This window comes from Bombus vosnesenskii, unplaced genomic scaffold (genome assembly GCF_011952255.1).
Source record: "Bombus vosnesenskii isolate JDL3184/JDL3185 unplaced genomic scaffold, Bvos_JDL3184-5_v1.1 scf7180000013264, whole genome shotgun sequence".
In the NCBI taxonomy this organism is placed as follows: Eukaryota; Metazoa; Arthropoda; class Insecta; order Hymenoptera; family Apidae; genus Bombus; species Bombus vosnesenskii.
This window is the reverse complement of record NW_022882924.1, coordinates 6,576,610-6,596,364: the sequence shown is the minus strand read 5'-3', so window position 1 is coordinate 6,596,364 and position 19,755 is coordinate 6,576,610. Positions and strand designations below refer to the sequence as shown.

Genomic DNA, 19,755 nt, shown 5'->3' with positions numbered 1-19,755 from the left:
GCAATCCTCTACACGCGCTTCTCACCGTTTCTCGAAAAATCGCGGTTGCTCGAGTCGCGATGCGCCGAAACGCGCGCTAATCTCACGCTATCAAATTTTCGTTTCTCGGCAATTTTTAATCAAAATCGTCTCGCGTTTCCTTCTTCCGAGATTGCTGCGGTGGCCCGTGTTCTTTTTTCTTTTTTTTTTTTTTCTCCTCCTCCTCCTCTTCGTTCCTCGTGGTTAACCGCGATTCACCGTCCGGTTCCCATAATCCGAAATTACAGGCGGCCCAGCCTCGCGATGCACGCACGCATTACATGCATGCATAATGCGTTATGCTACGGGGGACCGCGCCGATACAGGCTATCTCCGGTACAAATGCCCCTCGAAAGCTTATTAGCCGATCGAGCCTTTGAAACGGCAAAAAGAGAGAGACAAAGGAATAATAAATGAATGGAAAAGATAAAAAGGAATAGATCGTCGGGCGTGTGGAAGTTCCCTTTGGGAAGAACTTCGCTATCCTCGTTCTCATCTTGTTGTTGGATACTTTTGACAGTGAATTAAAAGATCGAATAAGATAAATGGATAATGACGAGGAGAAGCTTGTTAGGTTAAAACGCTTTCGACAGAGAGAACGCTGGTATTGGTTCAAGTAATTGAGAAATCACGTAGGTAAACCGTGGATACGTCCTGTGCGGTGTTTGGTGGCTTGGAGTGTTCAAGATGCTGCTCAAGTTGGATGTTTGATAAAGATAACCGAACTGCATTTCTCTTTGCTTTTTCTTTTTTCGTTTCCCCGCGTTTGTTTTAGGATTATTCGTGGAATGTTTGCTCGCACGAAATTCGAAACACCGCGCTCTAAGGTGATCCGTTTCTGCTTCTTTCACAGAACGCGACTTGTTCGATCGTTCTCGATGCTTTCAATTTGACGAATACGTGGCTGTGGATATTAATTGAAGGAAAGTTCAAGTTGCTACGTGTAATCGCGATAGGAAATATGAAGTATGATCTCTTCTTCTAACAAATTTATTCAAATGAAGAAGAAAAGTATGTTGAGTGTAATTGCATGGAGAAGTACCTAGTACCAAGAAATTCATAACATGTAGTAACATTTTATATTGTTAATAATGAAACGGCAATTGTACATCAGAGATTATTTGAAACACATTTCAAGCAGTCAGGTAGTCATTACACCATACAGTTTATTAAAGCAACCTCGACTTCTTTATTTCACAAATTACGAAGTACAGAAGACACTGGTGCACCTTTTCGTTGCATAAATACGTTCCAATGAATCCTCAGCATTAAAACACATACTAATTACGCGATAGTTAAACGTAAGGATAATTACGTATTTCAAAATTCTGACCGAAATTCAAGATCATTACAACGTCGAATTAAAATTAAAACATTAACTACCCACCACCTGCTTTAGCATACCGCTTTATCGGGGAGGAATTAACGAGAGCAATTTACCGTCCAAACACAGTTCAGACACAGAACCTCGTAAAATTCATTTATCTTACAGTACATAAAAGCGTACTTAAAATATTTTCCATGGCGCAACAAAGGGAAAAAGACGAAACGTGTAGTATTATAAGTAACTGCGCTTGCACCGATCGTTTAGAGCTTACTTATAAACTCTTACCTCTATTCATTTACATAATACGTAAAAATGAAATTTGGCTCGCTTACATCGGCTGACGAACAGAGAATCTGTAATTATACGCTAAGCTCAATAATAAAATTTGCTTGTTTTGGAAAATTAGCATTTATATTATATGTTAAACCATAAAGAAAAAGCCACGTCCGGCCGAACGTAGCAATTTGTTATCTACGTACATAGTTGGAAAATCTGCATTTATACGACCATCCCGAAGCATAGACACAAATAACCGTAGCAGGTGTTAAGTGTTGCTAGCATTAGGAAAAACGTATAACGATCGATCCGTGTAAGACGTCCGTTCAATAGAGAACGTCAGTTTAACGAGGCACTTAGGTTATATAGATAGAGGCGGCGCAACGCGTAACAATTTAAATTACAATGTCCCGCAAAACTGATAGCGTAAGGGGAAGGAGAAATTAAGTTATCTATTACCGGGGTCGTAAACTATTCGCGGTTATCTCAATTGAACTGGCCGTTATCGATCGATTTAACAATTTAATGCCGTCGTTATTCGAACGACAACGGATGGTCCACGAGGATATAGACATTTCGCGATGATTCGACTCTTAGAAGTCCATCGTTCTTCGTTGAATGTAAGAAAATTTGGAACATCGATGAGATTTTCTGGTTGTCTATTTACGTATGAGAGAAACATAAAGATATTGTATATTTGCTTCTTTCATTGGAAAAAAGCAATTCTTCGGTATAGTTGTCAAAGGACATAGGGAACATAATATTAGAAACACCTCTGAAATAATCTAACATACAATTGAAAATATTAGAATAAGTAATCTTTGCGTCGCTGGAAGCGCATTTGGAAAAATGTAAATAGAACTTTTTCTTTTGATAAAAAATTGTAATTGTAGAAATTACATAAGAAAGAAAGATAAATTGTTTAATGAAAGATCAGAGGAAGGGGGAAAAATTCGAAAGATAAATAAAATAACGCGTAGAAAAATTTGTCTCAACAAGATTATTTCATTTGATTCTCGAAAAAGAATTTTATTTGCTCGATCCACAAGGAAACTATTTCCTTATCCGGATATCTCTGCTCGTACGTATACCTACAAACGTATTCAATTTATGCTGACATAACGCGTGGCTTATCGTGAAAAGGCATACAATTTTTCACACTGGCGTGGCGCCATTCTACTTCAATATTAATCTAGAATAACGTTCAAAGCGGATACCATAATCAAGAAGATGGCAAATAATTCGCACGACACGTGTTAGTCATGGGGTCAATGAGAAAGGTCTACCTCATCGAATCGCGCAATTGGGTCAAGTAACACTATCAATTATCATTTCATGAAACAATCAATTTAATTTGAATGATGATTGATATTCCTTCGCTTCGCATCATTGGGTGTACGATTAAGATTAAATGGAAGGTTTTCGTCGTAGTATTTTGATAGAACGTAAAGGATAAAAATAATATGGAAGATAAAAACAAAAAGAAATCGGTATTCCTTTTTTTTTCCCTTAGACTTCTCTGATCAAGTAATTAAGATAGATAGATAGATTTGTCAGTCAGTGATCGTATAACACGGTTAATTCGTTCCGTGTTGTATCGAAATCGTGTTAAGAGAAACTTGTTCTATACGAGGATTGTCCAAGTCCACTGAGTCTTGCCATATGGAAATCTTATTGCGAGAATATCGTGTTGTAGAGGAGGACTGTCGCAATTTTTCCATCGAAACCGTGTTTCCGGAGTTCCGTGTTACAAGAGGGTTCGATATATTCCAACCTTGTGGCCTTAAGATAGCACTTGGATTACGATTTTTATGAACTTCTCGGTATCGCACGTAACTTACTACTACAAACATTACAGTTATACTACTACGGTGATGATCAACAACATTTTTCTTTCCAACTTTAATCTCCATCCTTGCTTCTTATCTCTTTGGTTTCCTGCAACTAGGTTATCTGCTTCGATTAAATAATTAATAAATTGAAATTGATAAAAGCATAAGCAAAATCCTTCGATAATAAAAAGAAACAAATGGATTCGGTCGCATATTCGTTCTTTATATCTTGGATTATCTACTCTGTTTAAAATTAACTCACCGATTGTCTGGCAATATTTAAACGCGATCTCTATAGATGACTTACGAGCGATTTGATAAATGCACGTTTCATTATAATCGTTCTTTATATTTTCTACCAGTAAAACGGTACCAGTGGTCTTTTTATTCGTAAAATCATCAACTGGCTGATTCATCGTGTTCCATTACCGGGTATATTGACGTAACACATGCGAGGTCACTTCTCAAGTCGACTAATAGGCAACTGAAATTAATTAAGATCGAAGGCAGGATAAAAGTGCGCAATGGCAAACTACTTTCAAAGTAGATCGCTTTGCCTCTACCTACAACACAAACTAAGAACCAAAGGACGAATTGTATCAGGCATAATAGCTGTCTTTATATATTTTTTCTTCAGGCAATACCGACACGATTTATTTCGCAACATGAATCTTCCAAAGATTCTGTGTCTTAATTTTTACATTTACGTTCGTTTAAATTTTTTTGCAAGAAGCAAATAAATTGTTAATTGAACCTTAAAAAGCAATTATAACATAATAACATTAAACTGATCGAACGACACGATTTTATTTTAAGATGTTAGCTATCACCTATCAAAAAGATATTCTGAAAACCTTGATCGTTGTAATCTGCTAAAAATTAACTACTACTATATTCTTTATCATCCTCATTATCATAAATTATTCTAGTGCCATAGAACAGCCAATAAACGGATGATACAACTCGATAATATTTTCTACTTTCAAATACGTATACCTTTTATAATTCTATATTTTTATTTCCTTTAATAAAACGTTAGATCTGTAAATAAAATTATTCTGAGAATCGTAATTGCCCTAACATACTAAAAGCAAATTAGTTTCGTATATAAATCCTCGCTTCAAATTATTCTATTTCAAGAAACATGATCACCGTTATCCTCTATATTCTGTATGTTGGTAATTACCTTTGTCTTTCATAACTGAAAAGTTAGACCGGTTTTACACGGAGATAAACGTACTGAACGCCTACGGAATACGCATGCACATCAATAGAAGCGTTCGCGCGACGATTCTCGTGAGACGTGGTATCGCGATGCTCATTTCGTGTATCCTGGCGACGATACCTCTCCTACGAAGGCGACAAACGAAACGAATTAAATATTTTCTTCGTATACAATCGCACGCACGAGTGTGTGTGACAAATTGCATGTCAGCACAGCGGGAGCGAAAGAAACTTTTTAGAAAAACTGAACGCGCTAGCTCCGCCTCTTACTTGAACGCGTATGACAGTGATCGAATTACATACTTTTTACATGTTCACCTTAATAACAATACCGCTATACCTCTCCATTTTTCAATATAAAATTTCCGAAACAGTTTCACATCGTATATTAATGTTTCTTTTTTAATTTCTAAGAAAATTTTCACTGTAATAGATGGAGACGTTATCTTGACGATGGATTGATACAGAGATCACGTGTTAAATATGGAAAGTTTGAGGCTTGACATTCCGACTTCGATATCGCTAGATCTCACCATATTTCAATATAAGATATCCCACACCGTTTCACATCGTACGTTAGTTTTTTAAAAACTCCAAAGAAGATTTTCGCCGTAATAAATGGGAACGTTAGCTTGGCTTTCATACACAAATTACGTGTTAAATATGGAAACTTCGAGGCTCGATATCTCGACTTTAATACCGCCAAGCCTCCATATTCTTTTATCCAACATTTTCAATACAATCTCGCGTCGTATATTAGTCTTTTTGAAAAATTCCTAAGACAATTTTCACCGCGATAAATGGAAAGGTTATCTTGTCTACGCTTTCATACACAGATTACGTGTTAAATATGGAAACTTTGAGGCTCGATATCTCAATTTTGGTACCGCTAAGCTTCTTTAAACTTTAACCACGTGAAACTCATTTTCTCGCAGAAATACCTTAAAATAAACGGCGATGTTCACAATGGTGCGTAGCTCGGGATACGCGTATTTGCAAATACGCACCGCTGTGAACCCGGCCATAGTATCCGCCGGCGAAATTTCGGCCTGCATCAAAAACTCGTCTCTACTCTCTGCTCTTAAGTGAGCTGCCACGCGTTAGTAAAAGGAGGCGGACCACAGAAAAGAACATACGCAAGGTAGATCATACACTCGACAGGTGGTCGCAATTATTACGCTCTGCTGTCAGCTACATGCGCAACACCCCCACACAAACGTAGCTTTGCACAAGCGTAGGTATCTACGCGTCGGCTGACAAGCGACTACGGAATGACCAGTCGTGTAAACGCGTAATATGACACGCGAAATCGTTTCCAGGTATCGAATTACCAGGAATTGGAAGTAAAGAAGCCACGGGACCGCAAGGTGCACCGCGATGGGGTGCTGGACCGGTCTCGTATCGAACGGTTGGCCTATGCCATGTGGGAGATCGCGGATTTTCGAACGTCGTTTCACATTGTAACCGGTGTAGAACGATTTATGTGTTGGCTTATATCGGCTGGATACAGAAAAGAATGCCGTAGGATGATGTACGGTGTGGTTGCGTTGGTGGTAAACGTGTTTCGTTGGCGTAGACACGCTTTCGTGAGGTGAGCTTTTGCATTGTGTGTTTTTTTTTTTGCAGTTCAGTTCAGAGAAGTTCGAGGATGTTTTAAGTACGAAGCAAATGGATTTTGAGGCTCCGGTGGCAAAGGTGGCGATTGTTCGCGACAGCTTTTAGGGCGGTCGTAAAACGTTGCCATTCGATCTTTTTGGAGGTCCTCTTTTTAAATTTCCTTTGTCTTTTATCATCGCCTAGGCATAGGTCTTGGTTCGTTTTTTATCCGTTATATTGTAGAAAAAAGAACTTAGGAAACAGATGAACAAATTTGGTATAAATGTTGTTTTCCTGTCTCACTCTAGAGATTGAAAAATCGACGTAAACGAATAGTGAAAAGAACCACGGCTACGTTGCGCTTATAATAATATGCCAATTAACGCGTACAACTTTCTAAACACACATAGATCGCTAATCGCTGACACAGAAATTACCAAAGCTCGGCACGTCGTGTCGGTATAATTAATAATCCATCGATGCTTTTTGAGAAGACAATTCACGCAACAACGCTGCTACCCGAGAGGAACATTAATCTACTTGATCGTTTGAAAGAGTATGTTGATTCGACTGATGCATCTGATCGTTTTAATGTCGTTAATGACATGCTTGAAAAATGATGCGTGAAATTATCGAAGCGAAACTCGCACTGGCGTGAACGCGAGTGTTATTAGACACGAGTTGGTTTGCACATTTCATTTAATGATCCTGGCTTTTAAAAGGAAGATTGATTTGCCCGATCGTACGATTCAGGATGCTGTGTACGTCTGATTAAATTATTTTCAATTCACCGACGTGATCTTAATTAACATTAAACGACGGTAATAAACATTCTGCAAAAGCGACTACAAAATTTAACTTGCAGCAGGTTCGTCCTTTATTTTTAAACGCTTTTCTTTATCAGTTTGCCTTGCCAAGCTTATTTAAATATGTCATGTTCAAGATCTATAAAGAAGTCATCAAGATTTTTCTACACATCTGCGAGAAATCATAAATCGACGAAACAAGAATTAAAAGTAAGAAAATATTTTGCACCGGCTATTGAGAATCGTTTCCAAGCTCTGTAAAAAAGATTCCCCAAGGTTTGTCGGTAATTCTCTCCCATCAAATACGAAAATTATAGAATAATCGCTAAAGTTGTATATCGATAGAACAACAATTCAGAACGAGATTTAAAATGTTGAGAAACGTCGTACACAAATATGTTCGCTCGGTGGGGAATAACGTTCAACTTGGTCAACTATTTTTGAGATAGAAGTCATAGGAAAAGCGTAATTCATAGGCGACTAATAGGCTCGTTAGGTTTCTCAGAGCGGAAAGAGAAGATGGTGGAAGGAGGAATCAACGCCAGTAATGTCGGCCAGCGTTAGATTCTACATAGAAAGCGACGCGCGAGGAGCTCATTAATGCTTAAAAATATCGGTAGAACGTTTTGCTTTCTGGCCATGAAACGAACATGACGAGGTCGTTGATTAATCGCGTGTCAATTTGCCGTCGACGACAGACGATTTACACGGCGAAACGGTGAGTCAGCGTTTGTCCCATTTGAAATTCAAAACGATCGCGCGGATATGCACGCGGCGCTCGAAGACTAAACGTCGAGCCGAGGAATTTCTTGATCGAAATCGTTTCTACCTTTTACGTGCTCTAAAACATATTGTTCTAAAATTTTAGACAACGACAAATATATTTACATTTAGTTGATTTACAACTTGTTGAAGCAGTATCGAAAATGCAAACATCAGTACACTGTTTGCAACTTCTTCTGTTAAAAGTTACAACATAAAAGTTAAAACTGCTATGTATAATACGTACAGTAAAAACTAATATTTCTATAAATATTTCTTAACAACATCTTAATCTAACGCAATAAAAAGGCGTAACGATAATCGCGTATTGATCCGATCGTTTATTTGAAACGTAGTGCCAGTCTAGTTTTTTGAAGAAATTAAGAAAATGAAAAATGTACTATTTTCACGTGAACTTTTTGCTTCTAAACAATTTATAATTTCAATCTCGAAACATTCGTCTGTTTTAATCAGTTTTCCTTAATCGATGGAACTACATAATATTTTATTTTGAAAGCAACGTAAGTCCATTTCCTGTAATCTGTATCCTGTCCAAACAGTGGAGACACTAGTAATTAGAAACAAATGATAGCGAATGTAATCCTAACCCTTGTATCTGATATAATATAGCATATACGGATGTGAACAAGTTTTTTATATACGTTTTAGTAATATTCTGGTAAATTATTATTACATTTGTTAAATTAATATTACTGAGATTAAATTTAATTGTTACAATTAAATGTAATTATTGTTACACTTCAAGTATTATTAAATTAATAATACTTTTACATTCATATCGGGTCGTATCGAAGTGCAAACCTAAGATCGAAGAAGGTACATGGTGTTGTTATCTTGCTTTCGTCTCTCGCAATGGACAACCTGGTGTTAATATTAAAATTATGATAGTGGTACAGGAGGTACGTTTATTGCAGTTTAACACACTAATGTTATAAGAATTTTAATTCATTTAATTCTATTCTATTTATTTTCAAGTATCGTAGAGACGTTTCGAAACAGAAGTATGGAACATAAATTTTAAACAATTAAAATTTAATAAATTTATATAATTTACTATCTTTGCAAGTTCAAGCCCATTCATAGCTATGAAAAACGATATTAGTCGAGTTAATTCTGAACAAAAATATTTCTATAAAAATATGAATTTACATTTACTTAAACACATAGAGACACGTGGACAAACCAAATGGACCGTATCGCCAGTTTTCATTCGATGGAAACGCAAACACCTAAATATTTCGAAATCAAAGAAAAAAAGAAAGAAAGTGTACTTACGCCACTTTCGAAATAAACGCTGCAATCGTACCAAACTTAACTCAATTCAACAATTCAACTCAATATCCATTAGTTCAATCGTTCGATCTACAACGTACCTACTCTAAAACTTCAACTTTCGCCGCAGCTGTAGAAAGATTGCAGCCATCGTTAAAATTTTGCATTTTCTGGGCGAATAAAGCACCGCTTCGTGGCAAAAGCAATCTCGAATGCGAACGAGTTCGAGAGGTGTTTCCTCTCATGGTTCCAGCGAACTCGAATTACGAGCGTATAATTTCTCGACGCTGCGCTCGCTTGCGTTCATGTACCCTTTACGAGTTATTATCTCGCTTGCAGTATGGCGGGCGAGATACAAGAATAAGGGGAAACAAAAGTATAGAAATTGAAGGGGCCCGTGTGTCGATCGAAAAAATTACCATGATCGTTACCACGCTTTTACTCGATCTTTGAAATATCGCTTTCTGTATTTTAATATAGATATTTATAGCCACGCTTCAAGCGTGAAAGCGCGATTTTCGTTCGTGATAAAGTTTACCTTCAATTTTAATTTCTTAACTCACCGAACGTAGGGTTTAAAGACTTCCTTTCAAAATTTTCAAATATTCCTTATCTACCGTTATATTCAAGTAAAAGATGTATTATATTACTCTATAAAATGACGAAAAAATCGAAACGCGGTAATGTTATTTTCCACGGAGTTTAAAGCCTTCCTTTATAACTTTTCAAATATTTGTTATTCGTCGTTGTATTCAATATACGTATTTAAGAAATTACGAATAAATGGAACTAATTTTATAATCGTCTTATCGTGATATAACGCGATTAAAATGATTTTTAAATGTCAACATAGGATGATAAAACTGGTGTCTACGTTATAATAATCAAACGTTGTAAAAGTACAAAGCCCTTCGTTTTTTCTTGGCTGGAATTTGTATTACCTTTTAATTAATGGAATGCGCGTAATCTTCGGTAATGATATTATGGAACTAGAGAAAAATTGATTAAAACATAATTACTTCCGGCAAAACGAGTTCGTAACACGTCGCGCTTGGGACAACGCGGCGATCGATCGATCGTAACTTAATCGAAACGCGATCCAGCCCACCTAGACACGCTGTCCTTGTAATAGAGATCAATAACTGATGATGACTCTAATCGTTTCATCTTAATCGATACAAATTTTCCGTATCTGCTTGCCAATCATAATTTCTTTACGGTTGATCGCATTAGTCTTATTGTATAAAAAAGTATTTGCCTATATGTGTGTGTGTGTGTATGTATGTGTGTGTTTGTGTAATGTGCACCCACGTTACGTAAACAGGATTATGTTTATGTAGTCCTCGTGCAACGCGAGAAGAAAGTTACATTACCGGCTTTTAACGAGAGGAAATAGCTAAACAGAGAGTTATTTCACAACGAAACTATCTAGTTAGTCAAATCAGCTAATTCTCTCGAACTGACACTTATTTAATTATACCGCATATTTCGATCAATTTCAAGTTTCCTTCGTTCGTGCTGCTTTCGATTAACATTTGACCCGAACACCGGCAAACGAGATTTTACTTTCTTGAAATTAAATTCCATGTACGAATCTTGCAACAAAATTTATTTCAATATACATTTATTTCAACTGAGAATTTATGTCAACGTTCTGATCAATTTTCAAAATTTCGTTTATCGATTGAACGAACTTTTTCAAGTTCGCCTAAGATTCACGAAAAGAATTTAAATCGTCGATCGAATTTGCTGTCAGACAGTTAGGATCCTGGAAACAGTATACCGTTGTTTAGAACAGAACATTTTACACCAGCGCGAAGGAAGAAAGAAGAAGAATTAAAATTAATTAACATCGGAATAAAATGTTATTTATGCCTTTCTATCCGCGGTATTTAACGCTGACATGCTGCAGACACTCCGAAATTGATCTGAAAGTAAAATCTTATATACGCCTTTCTATGCGCGGCATTCAATGCTGACACGCAGTGCTAGACACTCCAGTAAAGCAAACTCGAATGAAAATAAATCTGTCAATAAGGTAAACGTGTGAATTAGTAAGATTGGTCATTAAATGGCACGATCAACCTTTCCTCCTTCCATTAACATCGCACACGAGAGAAACCAAAAGGTTGCAAACGTTTTCTTCAAACAGCCCGTATCCACCCACGTTCGTTTTATAGGGGAACCAATAGGCAAGATGCAACTAACACGCCTTCTACAACGCGCCTTATTGTCCGCTGTCAGCGTTACGACTGTCGAACAGCGTTTCCGCGCGGAATACAACACCCAGTTCTACCGGGCGTGCATTTAATTAAAACGACACCTTCGCTTTCTCCGGGGGCAGGATAACGTGATCCAGCCGTGAACGTTATCCAAGTGGTGGTAAAGAGTTTCATTGAGCGTTAAAACCCACGGAGGGTATGTTGCTCTATTTTTGTTTTACGACGTCCCGAGTTTCGCGAGTCGGATAATTCTTCGAACATACGAGATCTTCAGTTGAATTAAATCGGCAATTTTATCCTTAGGAATTTTATACGTTCGTAATTAATTTAAACATCGCGGAATTTCTCTCTTTTTTTTTTTTTTTAATTTTTCCATCGAGACAAGGATCTACAGTGAGATCCGTTATAACGAGACGCGATAAAGTGCGCGCGTACCGAGCGAATATTCAAAGTCGATTTTCTCGAGAACAAAGCCTCAAACGAAAAATTGTTATTCTATATTTTCGACTTCTTTTTTCGCGTAGAATCACTCCCTTTCCGCTTGTACCACCAGTTACCAACCACCCTGTATATTTTCTGATTTTTTTCAAATTTGAACGGTGTTATCGCGATAGACGAGTCTCATAACTACACTGCGGATTTCTATGCGTTTACGTAACATTCCAAGATGCAAAGATGCACAGAATTGCACACGATATACAGAAATATATAAAATATTCGTATCTAGTGCGTATTGAGGTTGAATGAGAGTGTGTATGAAAAATTATCAATGTAAATCAATCTGAATTTTATAGCCGACAGGCAAAATTTACTAAAACACGTATATACATAAAATATCCAAAATACGGTATCTGTTAGACTACGTAGTAGACGAAACAAATCTCTGCATAGGTTTCACTTTTTCGAGATTATTTTAACAAAAATATAGATTTACATGAAAATCTGCAGTCTACTTGTAATAGTATCAGTGAAGTATCAAAGTGTTTCGTATAGCGCATATAGCGGGTGATTTATATTCACGAGCGTACATTTCCAGATAATAGTATCGAATAGTATTGAAAACAACGATACGAAATGGGTTATTTCAAATAGTTATAGCAGCAGTTTAATGTCTCTTCTATGGGCTTACAAAACTTCCTCTTTACGTCCTAACCAAGATTTAAAACACCAGTGCACATAAAAGAATTGCGCTTTATTTTCCACTGTTACTGCCCCGTTTGAAATTGTCGCCATGAAATAAATATAATTCTGTATCGTCGTCATCGGTAGCAGCATCATTGACACGTTCCACACTACTACGTACACTCGACGTGTTCAATATCGAGTACATACTAAAAGTGTTTCGACAGAAAAATAATAATTAAAGCAAGAAGAAAATAAATTTAACTTATTTCTCCATAAATTTCTTTTGTGCGCTCAAAAGCAAATATGTTTGACGATAGACGATGGAAAAGTAATATTTGTTAACTTAAGTAATAATTGTTAACTAGTGAAAAGCTTTCATACGCTTTCAAACTGTACTCAACGACAAATTTCCAAACGAAGCTCCTCACATTTGTACCATAAAGCCACCCACATGATAATCAAACAGCTATAAAATGCTACCAAATGGACAAATTGTGAATGTGAAATATTAAAAAAAAAACATTTGTACGAATATGCTCGTCTTCTGCTTTTAATAAAATATTTTACACTGTTATCGATAGACGTCGTTCCATGTTAATCGGCTACAATTATCCTATATCATGTTTCAATTACAAATAAAATCTACTGGTGTGCGCAACAGAATTAGCGAATCTAATTGTAAATAATTAACAATCTTTCTATTGCTTTGCGTAAACGAAAATCGATTGAAGCGGTCGGTTAGTATCTATCGGTTGTAAAACGAAATCATTCATCGACGCGGATTTGCTGCAACCTGGCGAACCGGTGCGGAACAACGGGAGACCACCTGCGCGTTTCTGCCATTTGGTGCCGTGCAAGGATGAATGAAAAACGAGCATCGCACACGTGCAAACTGCTCGTACAACGGTGTACACGTGGTAATAAAGGCGCACCACGAACGGGTGTATCGCGTCGAACGTTTGGCACTTATATATGGACCGACGCGGCTACGTGGGCAGAAGAAGAAGAAGCGGGGTCAATAAAAAGCAAAGAAGTGTCTGCGAGGAAAGCACGAGTGGGAAAGGGTAGAACGAAGGAAGAAAGCAGAACGCGGAGAACTCTCGAGCATGTAAATTGCACGGTGCGTCCACTGTATCCGATTTTAATGCGACTCGATAACTTTCTGATTTTTCTGTCTTTGGATCCTTGCGATTCTATTATTGATTTACTTGAGAACAGTCTTGCGAGAATATGGCATAGTTATTAGGTTGGGAATGTGCAATGTGAAAAAATATATCGTCTACAAACGGATATTCTTTGTCGAAGAATATGGAAAATACGTACGCGTATCTGTACTTTTTCGTTGAATTTCGTATCTTTATAGGTCATTATATAAACATAGGTCAGCATATTTGTTTAATGCGAAATACTAAAATACAGTTTAATCTATTCTTAATATAAAATTGAATTATATATTACGATTGGGGTTACTTTATTTTCAGAAAAGATATTACTTAAATTTGTATTGCGATAACGGGATATAGTTTATTGTTAAAGTAATTTACTACGCTAGAAATAAATGTATGAGTCACACATTATCGAACGTTATTTTTAGAACATTGAAAAAACAGCACGTCCTCCTTTTTTTTCTATTGGTAGATATGTTTCATGCATCCAGCTTACTGACTAGATAAGTTAACCACAAGGTTGTTTCTCTTATTTGATATTCGCATGTAAACTAGATATATTCGCATGTAACTAAGGAATTACGTGACCGGAAAAGGAAGTATCGATAACAGAAGTAGAAATTTACGCATTGCACGGAAAAATCACTTCGACAGAGCTGAAAAATTCATATCAAAGAGTCGATAAATTAACTCCGATACATCCTGCATTCGAGAGATACAGAAAGCAGAATTACGAATTTATTTGTTCGCACTGATCGAGCTTCACGATTTTGTTTTCATTTTAAATTACTTCCTTTAAATTCCAATACTGATAAATTACGTCTCTCTTTCTCTCTTTCGATATAAATTGTATTAAAATTAAAATACACGTACAAAAGGGATGAAACTATCGCAAAATGAGGGAGAAGAAAGACAATCAGGTAGGCAACATAGACAACGAGAAAACAGCCGAAAAGGAAGTCCGCAGCATCTGCGCGAATTTCGTAACTGCTTCTCTCGAGACTGTTTATCGTTGTTGGATAATGAGCTGTCGGCAAATATAAATTCGCGGAACACACAAACAGTCGGTTTGATAGCTCGGTGCACGGCGCACCTTAGACACGCGTGCATTTATTTATACGCGTGAAGCAGACCGGTGCACGGGATGCGGAAATCATGCACTTTTAGCCAAACTCGATAAAATTCCATACTCTTTCCCGCTGCCTCGAATACCTGAACGTGAGCGGCTGGTTCGGTTGTTCCTGCAGGGCTCATATCTTTGACAGTCTCGAACGTGTCACACTCGCAAAGTATGGGGCACTCGCTGCAATTCGAAACTCCAGGTTCGTTTCATATCAAAAGAACGTTCGTAGTAGAGGTTCTGCGTTTTGACGGTTCTCTTTTCAGGTTTCAGAGAAATATTAATAACCACGAGTAGAATGAGGGAGAAAGCGAAAATTTACATATCTCTTGATTTACAACGAGAAAACGTATCCTAACTCAGTACAGTTTCTTACTTTTGAGTGGCGTTATTCAAAGTTTGTCTGCAAACTGCAACCATTCATTGCCACACCGGAGATGTAACGGATATCCAGCTATTTCCGTGAATAGCGATCAATATAGGAAAGCAATTCCACGAAACTACCAGTTGAAACAAAGTTTGGAATTTGTCAGTTCGAAAAGATTGAGCCGGAAGGGATCGGAAGATGAAGAAGAAAATGATCGAGGAATATCAATCGCTGGGTTATTCGAAAATTTATTAATTGGGATAATCGAGATCCTATTGTATCACGTTTAGTATGATATCGGCAATTGTCCTAACGCTAGGCGGTATGAACGAAGATGTACACAGGAGCGTACATGGGTATGGCTTAACTAGGCTCGTTGTCATCGTGAGATATAACCGCGTAGATCTCGACTGCAGACGAGCTAATGGTATTCAGGAAAGTTTTACCTGCAATTTAAAGCGTCCCGTCCTCGACGAATCAGTCAAAGGGGAACGGGGAACCTCTAGATCCGGCAGATTTACGCTTTTACAGAGGCTCGTATCTTCGTGCGACCTTTGAGCGCTCGTTCCGACTGCGTAGAACGATGTTTGAGTACGTCGTGAAGAACGAGCGAAATCTCGTGTAGAGACTCGTGTAATCTGGAAAAACACGTGTCTCGTGGGAACAGGCTATCGAGGAACGTGCGTGTCTTGCCGCATTGACATTTTGATAAGTGCTGGGATTGGTTGGAAATAGAACGAGTTTCTATAGTCCAATAGGATCTCGTTCGTTCGAATCAATTAGCTCTAAAGCGAGCCGATAATCTAATTTTTCGCATAACTAAATAAGAGAATCATTACCATCGCTAGAGGAGTAGCACAGCAGGGAGATGGAAACTTTTTCAGAAAATTAATTTAGAATAATAAGTTTGGAATATAGAATTGTCATTGATTATTTTTATAGCGATCCGTGTGAAATTGTTCAGTGAGTCGAAATTAAATACCCACTACTTATCCAGTGAATAAATCAGACTTTACATGAGTTCACAGTCTGAAATAGGAAGTGATCGCAGTGATTAATGATGCTTTGCAAAATAGCCTTATAGAACTTATCAGTCCAACACTGTATTGCCTCGAGATTACACATCAGACGATTCTAATGTATGCAATGGCTAAGATTCTATCTCGCAACCGGCAATTCCCTACAAAAACCACAGCCTCCACTTGCTGATTCTATTTCCTTGTACATCCTATTTTTCCCTTACTATAATCACATTACAATTCCACCCGAAGCTTATTGAATACCTCGATAAATCAATCACGAATAATCAATTGACCTTATCCTCTTGCTCGGTGGATCGTCGATGGCCTTCGTTAGCGTAACGAACAAAAGAGAATCGCACTTGAACTGTTGATGCAATAAAGAAAACATACATAGGGTTATCAATTTAAAGGATGATCGATATCACTTACAATTAAGGCGGCGTTACCATCAGTATCCAGCTGATGCTTCAGCTTTGTAACGAGTGCGGTTATTTATTTATTTACAACCGCCATGCCAGGCTGAATACCGTGTGGGATTAAAGACACGAGATCATTATTTATGCTTTAGCCACGGTTACGCGGTCCGAAGCTAAACTGGACGTCGCGTCATGGCTGCTTGAATTAATCATATGTCACTTGTCTACCGGTATTCCTAGCTGCGAGTCCTTCCTTTTTATTTCTCTCTTTTTTTCTTTCCTCTTTTTGCGAGAAGATGATTAAGACTTCTCTGGAAGTGTATCTGTTCGTTGAACGATAGGTAAAATTGCGAAAGCCTGTTGCAAGCGACACGCCAATGAAATTATTACTCGGCTGATTTCTAAATCGTGTTTTATAGAAATATGTAACTCGAATATACTTCTTTATTTTTGCGTTATACGCGAAGTGAATAGGTAGTTATTGGCTATTTATTGGTGTAAGAATAAAAGGAAATTTTACTGTTAAATGTGAGAAGTTCAGAATCATTAGCGAATCGTGTTTCGAACATTGATAGATGAGTTGATACATCAAACTTGCCACATACGTACTGTAAGCCTTTCAGACTACCACAGGTGCTGGTAATCATATTTTTAATATTCCTGTATTTTATACTTTACGCGACAGATATTAGATACGTACAAAATCGTGAAAAACAATATGAGATATTTCAATTAAAGGAGGAAATTAACTAGAGGAAATTAAAAAGTTGAGAGAAACAGAATGTGGAAAGAAATATCTGTTTAACGTTGTTGCAGTGATCTCATCGACTATCTCGCCTCTGACTAGACCGATTACAAGTTACAAGTATTATTTCATCGTCTGACACTGGTGACCAAATTGAATTTAAATCTGCACTACCTGCTCACGATTTATGGTTGCGTCGCAAAAATTCCTCGTTGAATGGTCTTTCTTCTTTTTCGTCACGAGACAGCAGCCGTGAAAGTGCCAACCAAGGCTTAAATCGTTTGAATACAATACAACATTCGTCGTGGTGGCATTGCTAATTGCGAAATGCGATCGATCGCGCATCAGCAAACACTAGTCATGCATGACTAGGATCCAGACTGAATAGATGCTGATCACGATATGTATAGATCTGTATGTATATTGTTACCTGTGAAATGAATGGAAGACATATTTCTCTTGGCGTGATCTCACAGGTTGAGAATGAAATGTGAATTATCAATGTGGAACAGAGTTAATGAAAGAGTTATTATTCTATTTTATACTTTGACATACAGTTTTCATCTAAACATTGAAGAGAACTCGTTTAAGTGAAGGGACTATAAATTACTTTTTCGCGACTCTTTGTTAAATTTAGCAAATGGAAGATAAATAAAAAAAAAAAAAAAAGAAAGAAAGAAAGAGATTGCAAGAAGTAGAAAGAAGTTATTGAACATGAAATTATACTAAATTAACGCGTTTTACTGCGAGCATCTTGAAGTACTTTTACGATCTGCATGTGATATCGATTCATACGAAACACGAATTAGAGATCACGAAATTTTGAAACGAAAGTTTTATAACAATCCACAAGTACAGTGTGTAAAGATTCCATAAGATGGTATTCTGTAGATGTTAAGAATTCAATCGACAACGAACGTGTTAACAGCTTAACAATACTATCAATACTATCGTAAATAAAATTTACGTTCAAGATCGATGTTCATTTTAATTTCAAATTTTTCTAATTCATAAAATTTAATATTAAACATAAATCGTAGAATATGTACATCGAAACATTCAAGTATTCTATGAATATCTTCTATTGTATGAGTCTTCTTAACTATTTTCAGGGTGTCGATGTAATCCTATTGGTTCGATAACCACTGCGTGCGACATCGTAACAGGACAATGCCAATGCAAGCCCCATGTGACTGGCAGACAATGCGATCAATGTATGGTGAGTAGATCGCAATAAACATAAGTAGAAATTTATGTGTCTCGTTCCACCTCTTAAAATTGCTTTCACTCCCATTTTCTCGCAATAGATAAAAATTGATACGATTGAGAAAAATAGATAAAGTGATTTTGTATTCCACGAATATGTCAAGAATCGTTTGAATCGCAACTCGTCTCTCAACTTAAGATCATGAAATTCCATTTGCGTATTATACGAAAAACGTGTGTACGAAACTCTAGAGACATCGCTTTCTGAAATTTAATACGTCAGAATTACTATAGAATTGCTGCAACTATTATTTCACTAACCGATTAACACATTCGAAGTCGTTACTAGAATCTGATTAAACGCTATGAAGTTTATTATTTGCAATCAGTCTTTTCTATTTTCTCATCTTGTTAAGATTGGTTTCTGGGGTTTGCCAACGGGAGCAGGATGCGCTCCTTGTGGTTGCGATCCTATAGGAGCGTATAATTCTTCCTGTCACGATAGTATGGGACAATGCTACTGTAAACCAGGAGTAGGTGGCACACGTTGCGATGTTTGTCTACCTGGATATTATGGATACTCATCAAACGGATGTCAAGGTACATTTTATAATACGATGCTAATAATTTTAATATATATAAATAATTTTATACGTTTCAATGTACAAACAAAATCCGGAAACGAAGAAATGAAAATGAAGGAAAAGTATGAATTTTGTATAGTCATATGGAAATGCTACTAAATAATACGAAATTTGATATAATTGGATTTAATTAATCAGTATGTAAATGCTATCACATCCTTCACACGTTTTCACATAATTCCCATCAATTTTTTATTTTTAGTTTGCGATTCGTGTGTGCGACCAGGTCACGTTTGTGATCCTGACACAGGTCGCTGTGTGTGTCCAACCTTGACCTTCGGTGAACATTGCGACAGATGCAGATCAGGTTCCTGGGACTTGGTCCCAGGAGTTGGTTGCAGGCCCTGTGCGTGCACCCTTGGTTCCATGAAACCTCAGTGCGACCATCAAGGGCAATGTCCTTGTAGAATCGGCTACGATGGTCTTAGGTGTGAGAAATGCGCGAAAGGTTACTATGGTTATCCTAGGTGTCGACCTTGCAGCTGCAACGTAGCGGGTACCTTGCAGTGTGATGATGAAACTTGCGATTGCAATGATAAAGGGCAGTGTCCTTGCAAGGTATCAAGTTTAACGCATCTTTAAAGTGGA

At 37.3% G+C, this 19,755-nt stretch overlaps 1 protein-coding gene across 5 annotated transcripts in view; it reads left to right on the top strand.

Moving 5' to 3' along the window:
* The window catches only part of LOC117235150 (laminin subunit alpha-1), a 200,000-nt gene that overhangs the window by 168,308 nt on the left and 11,937 nt on the right, over positions 1-19,755 (top strand). For all 5 annotated transcript variants that reach the window (XM_033496911.1, XM_033496929.1, XM_033496919.1 and 2 more), the window contains 3 exons: positions 18,430-18,536; positions 18,940-19,123; positions 19,370-19,725. In XM_033496911.1, the coding sequence (XP_033352802.1) occupies positions 18,430-18,536; positions 18,940-19,123; positions 19,370-19,725 (647 nt within the window). The remainder of the gene's footprint in view (positions 1-18,429; positions 18,537-18,939; positions 19,124-19,369; positions 19,726-19,755) is intronic.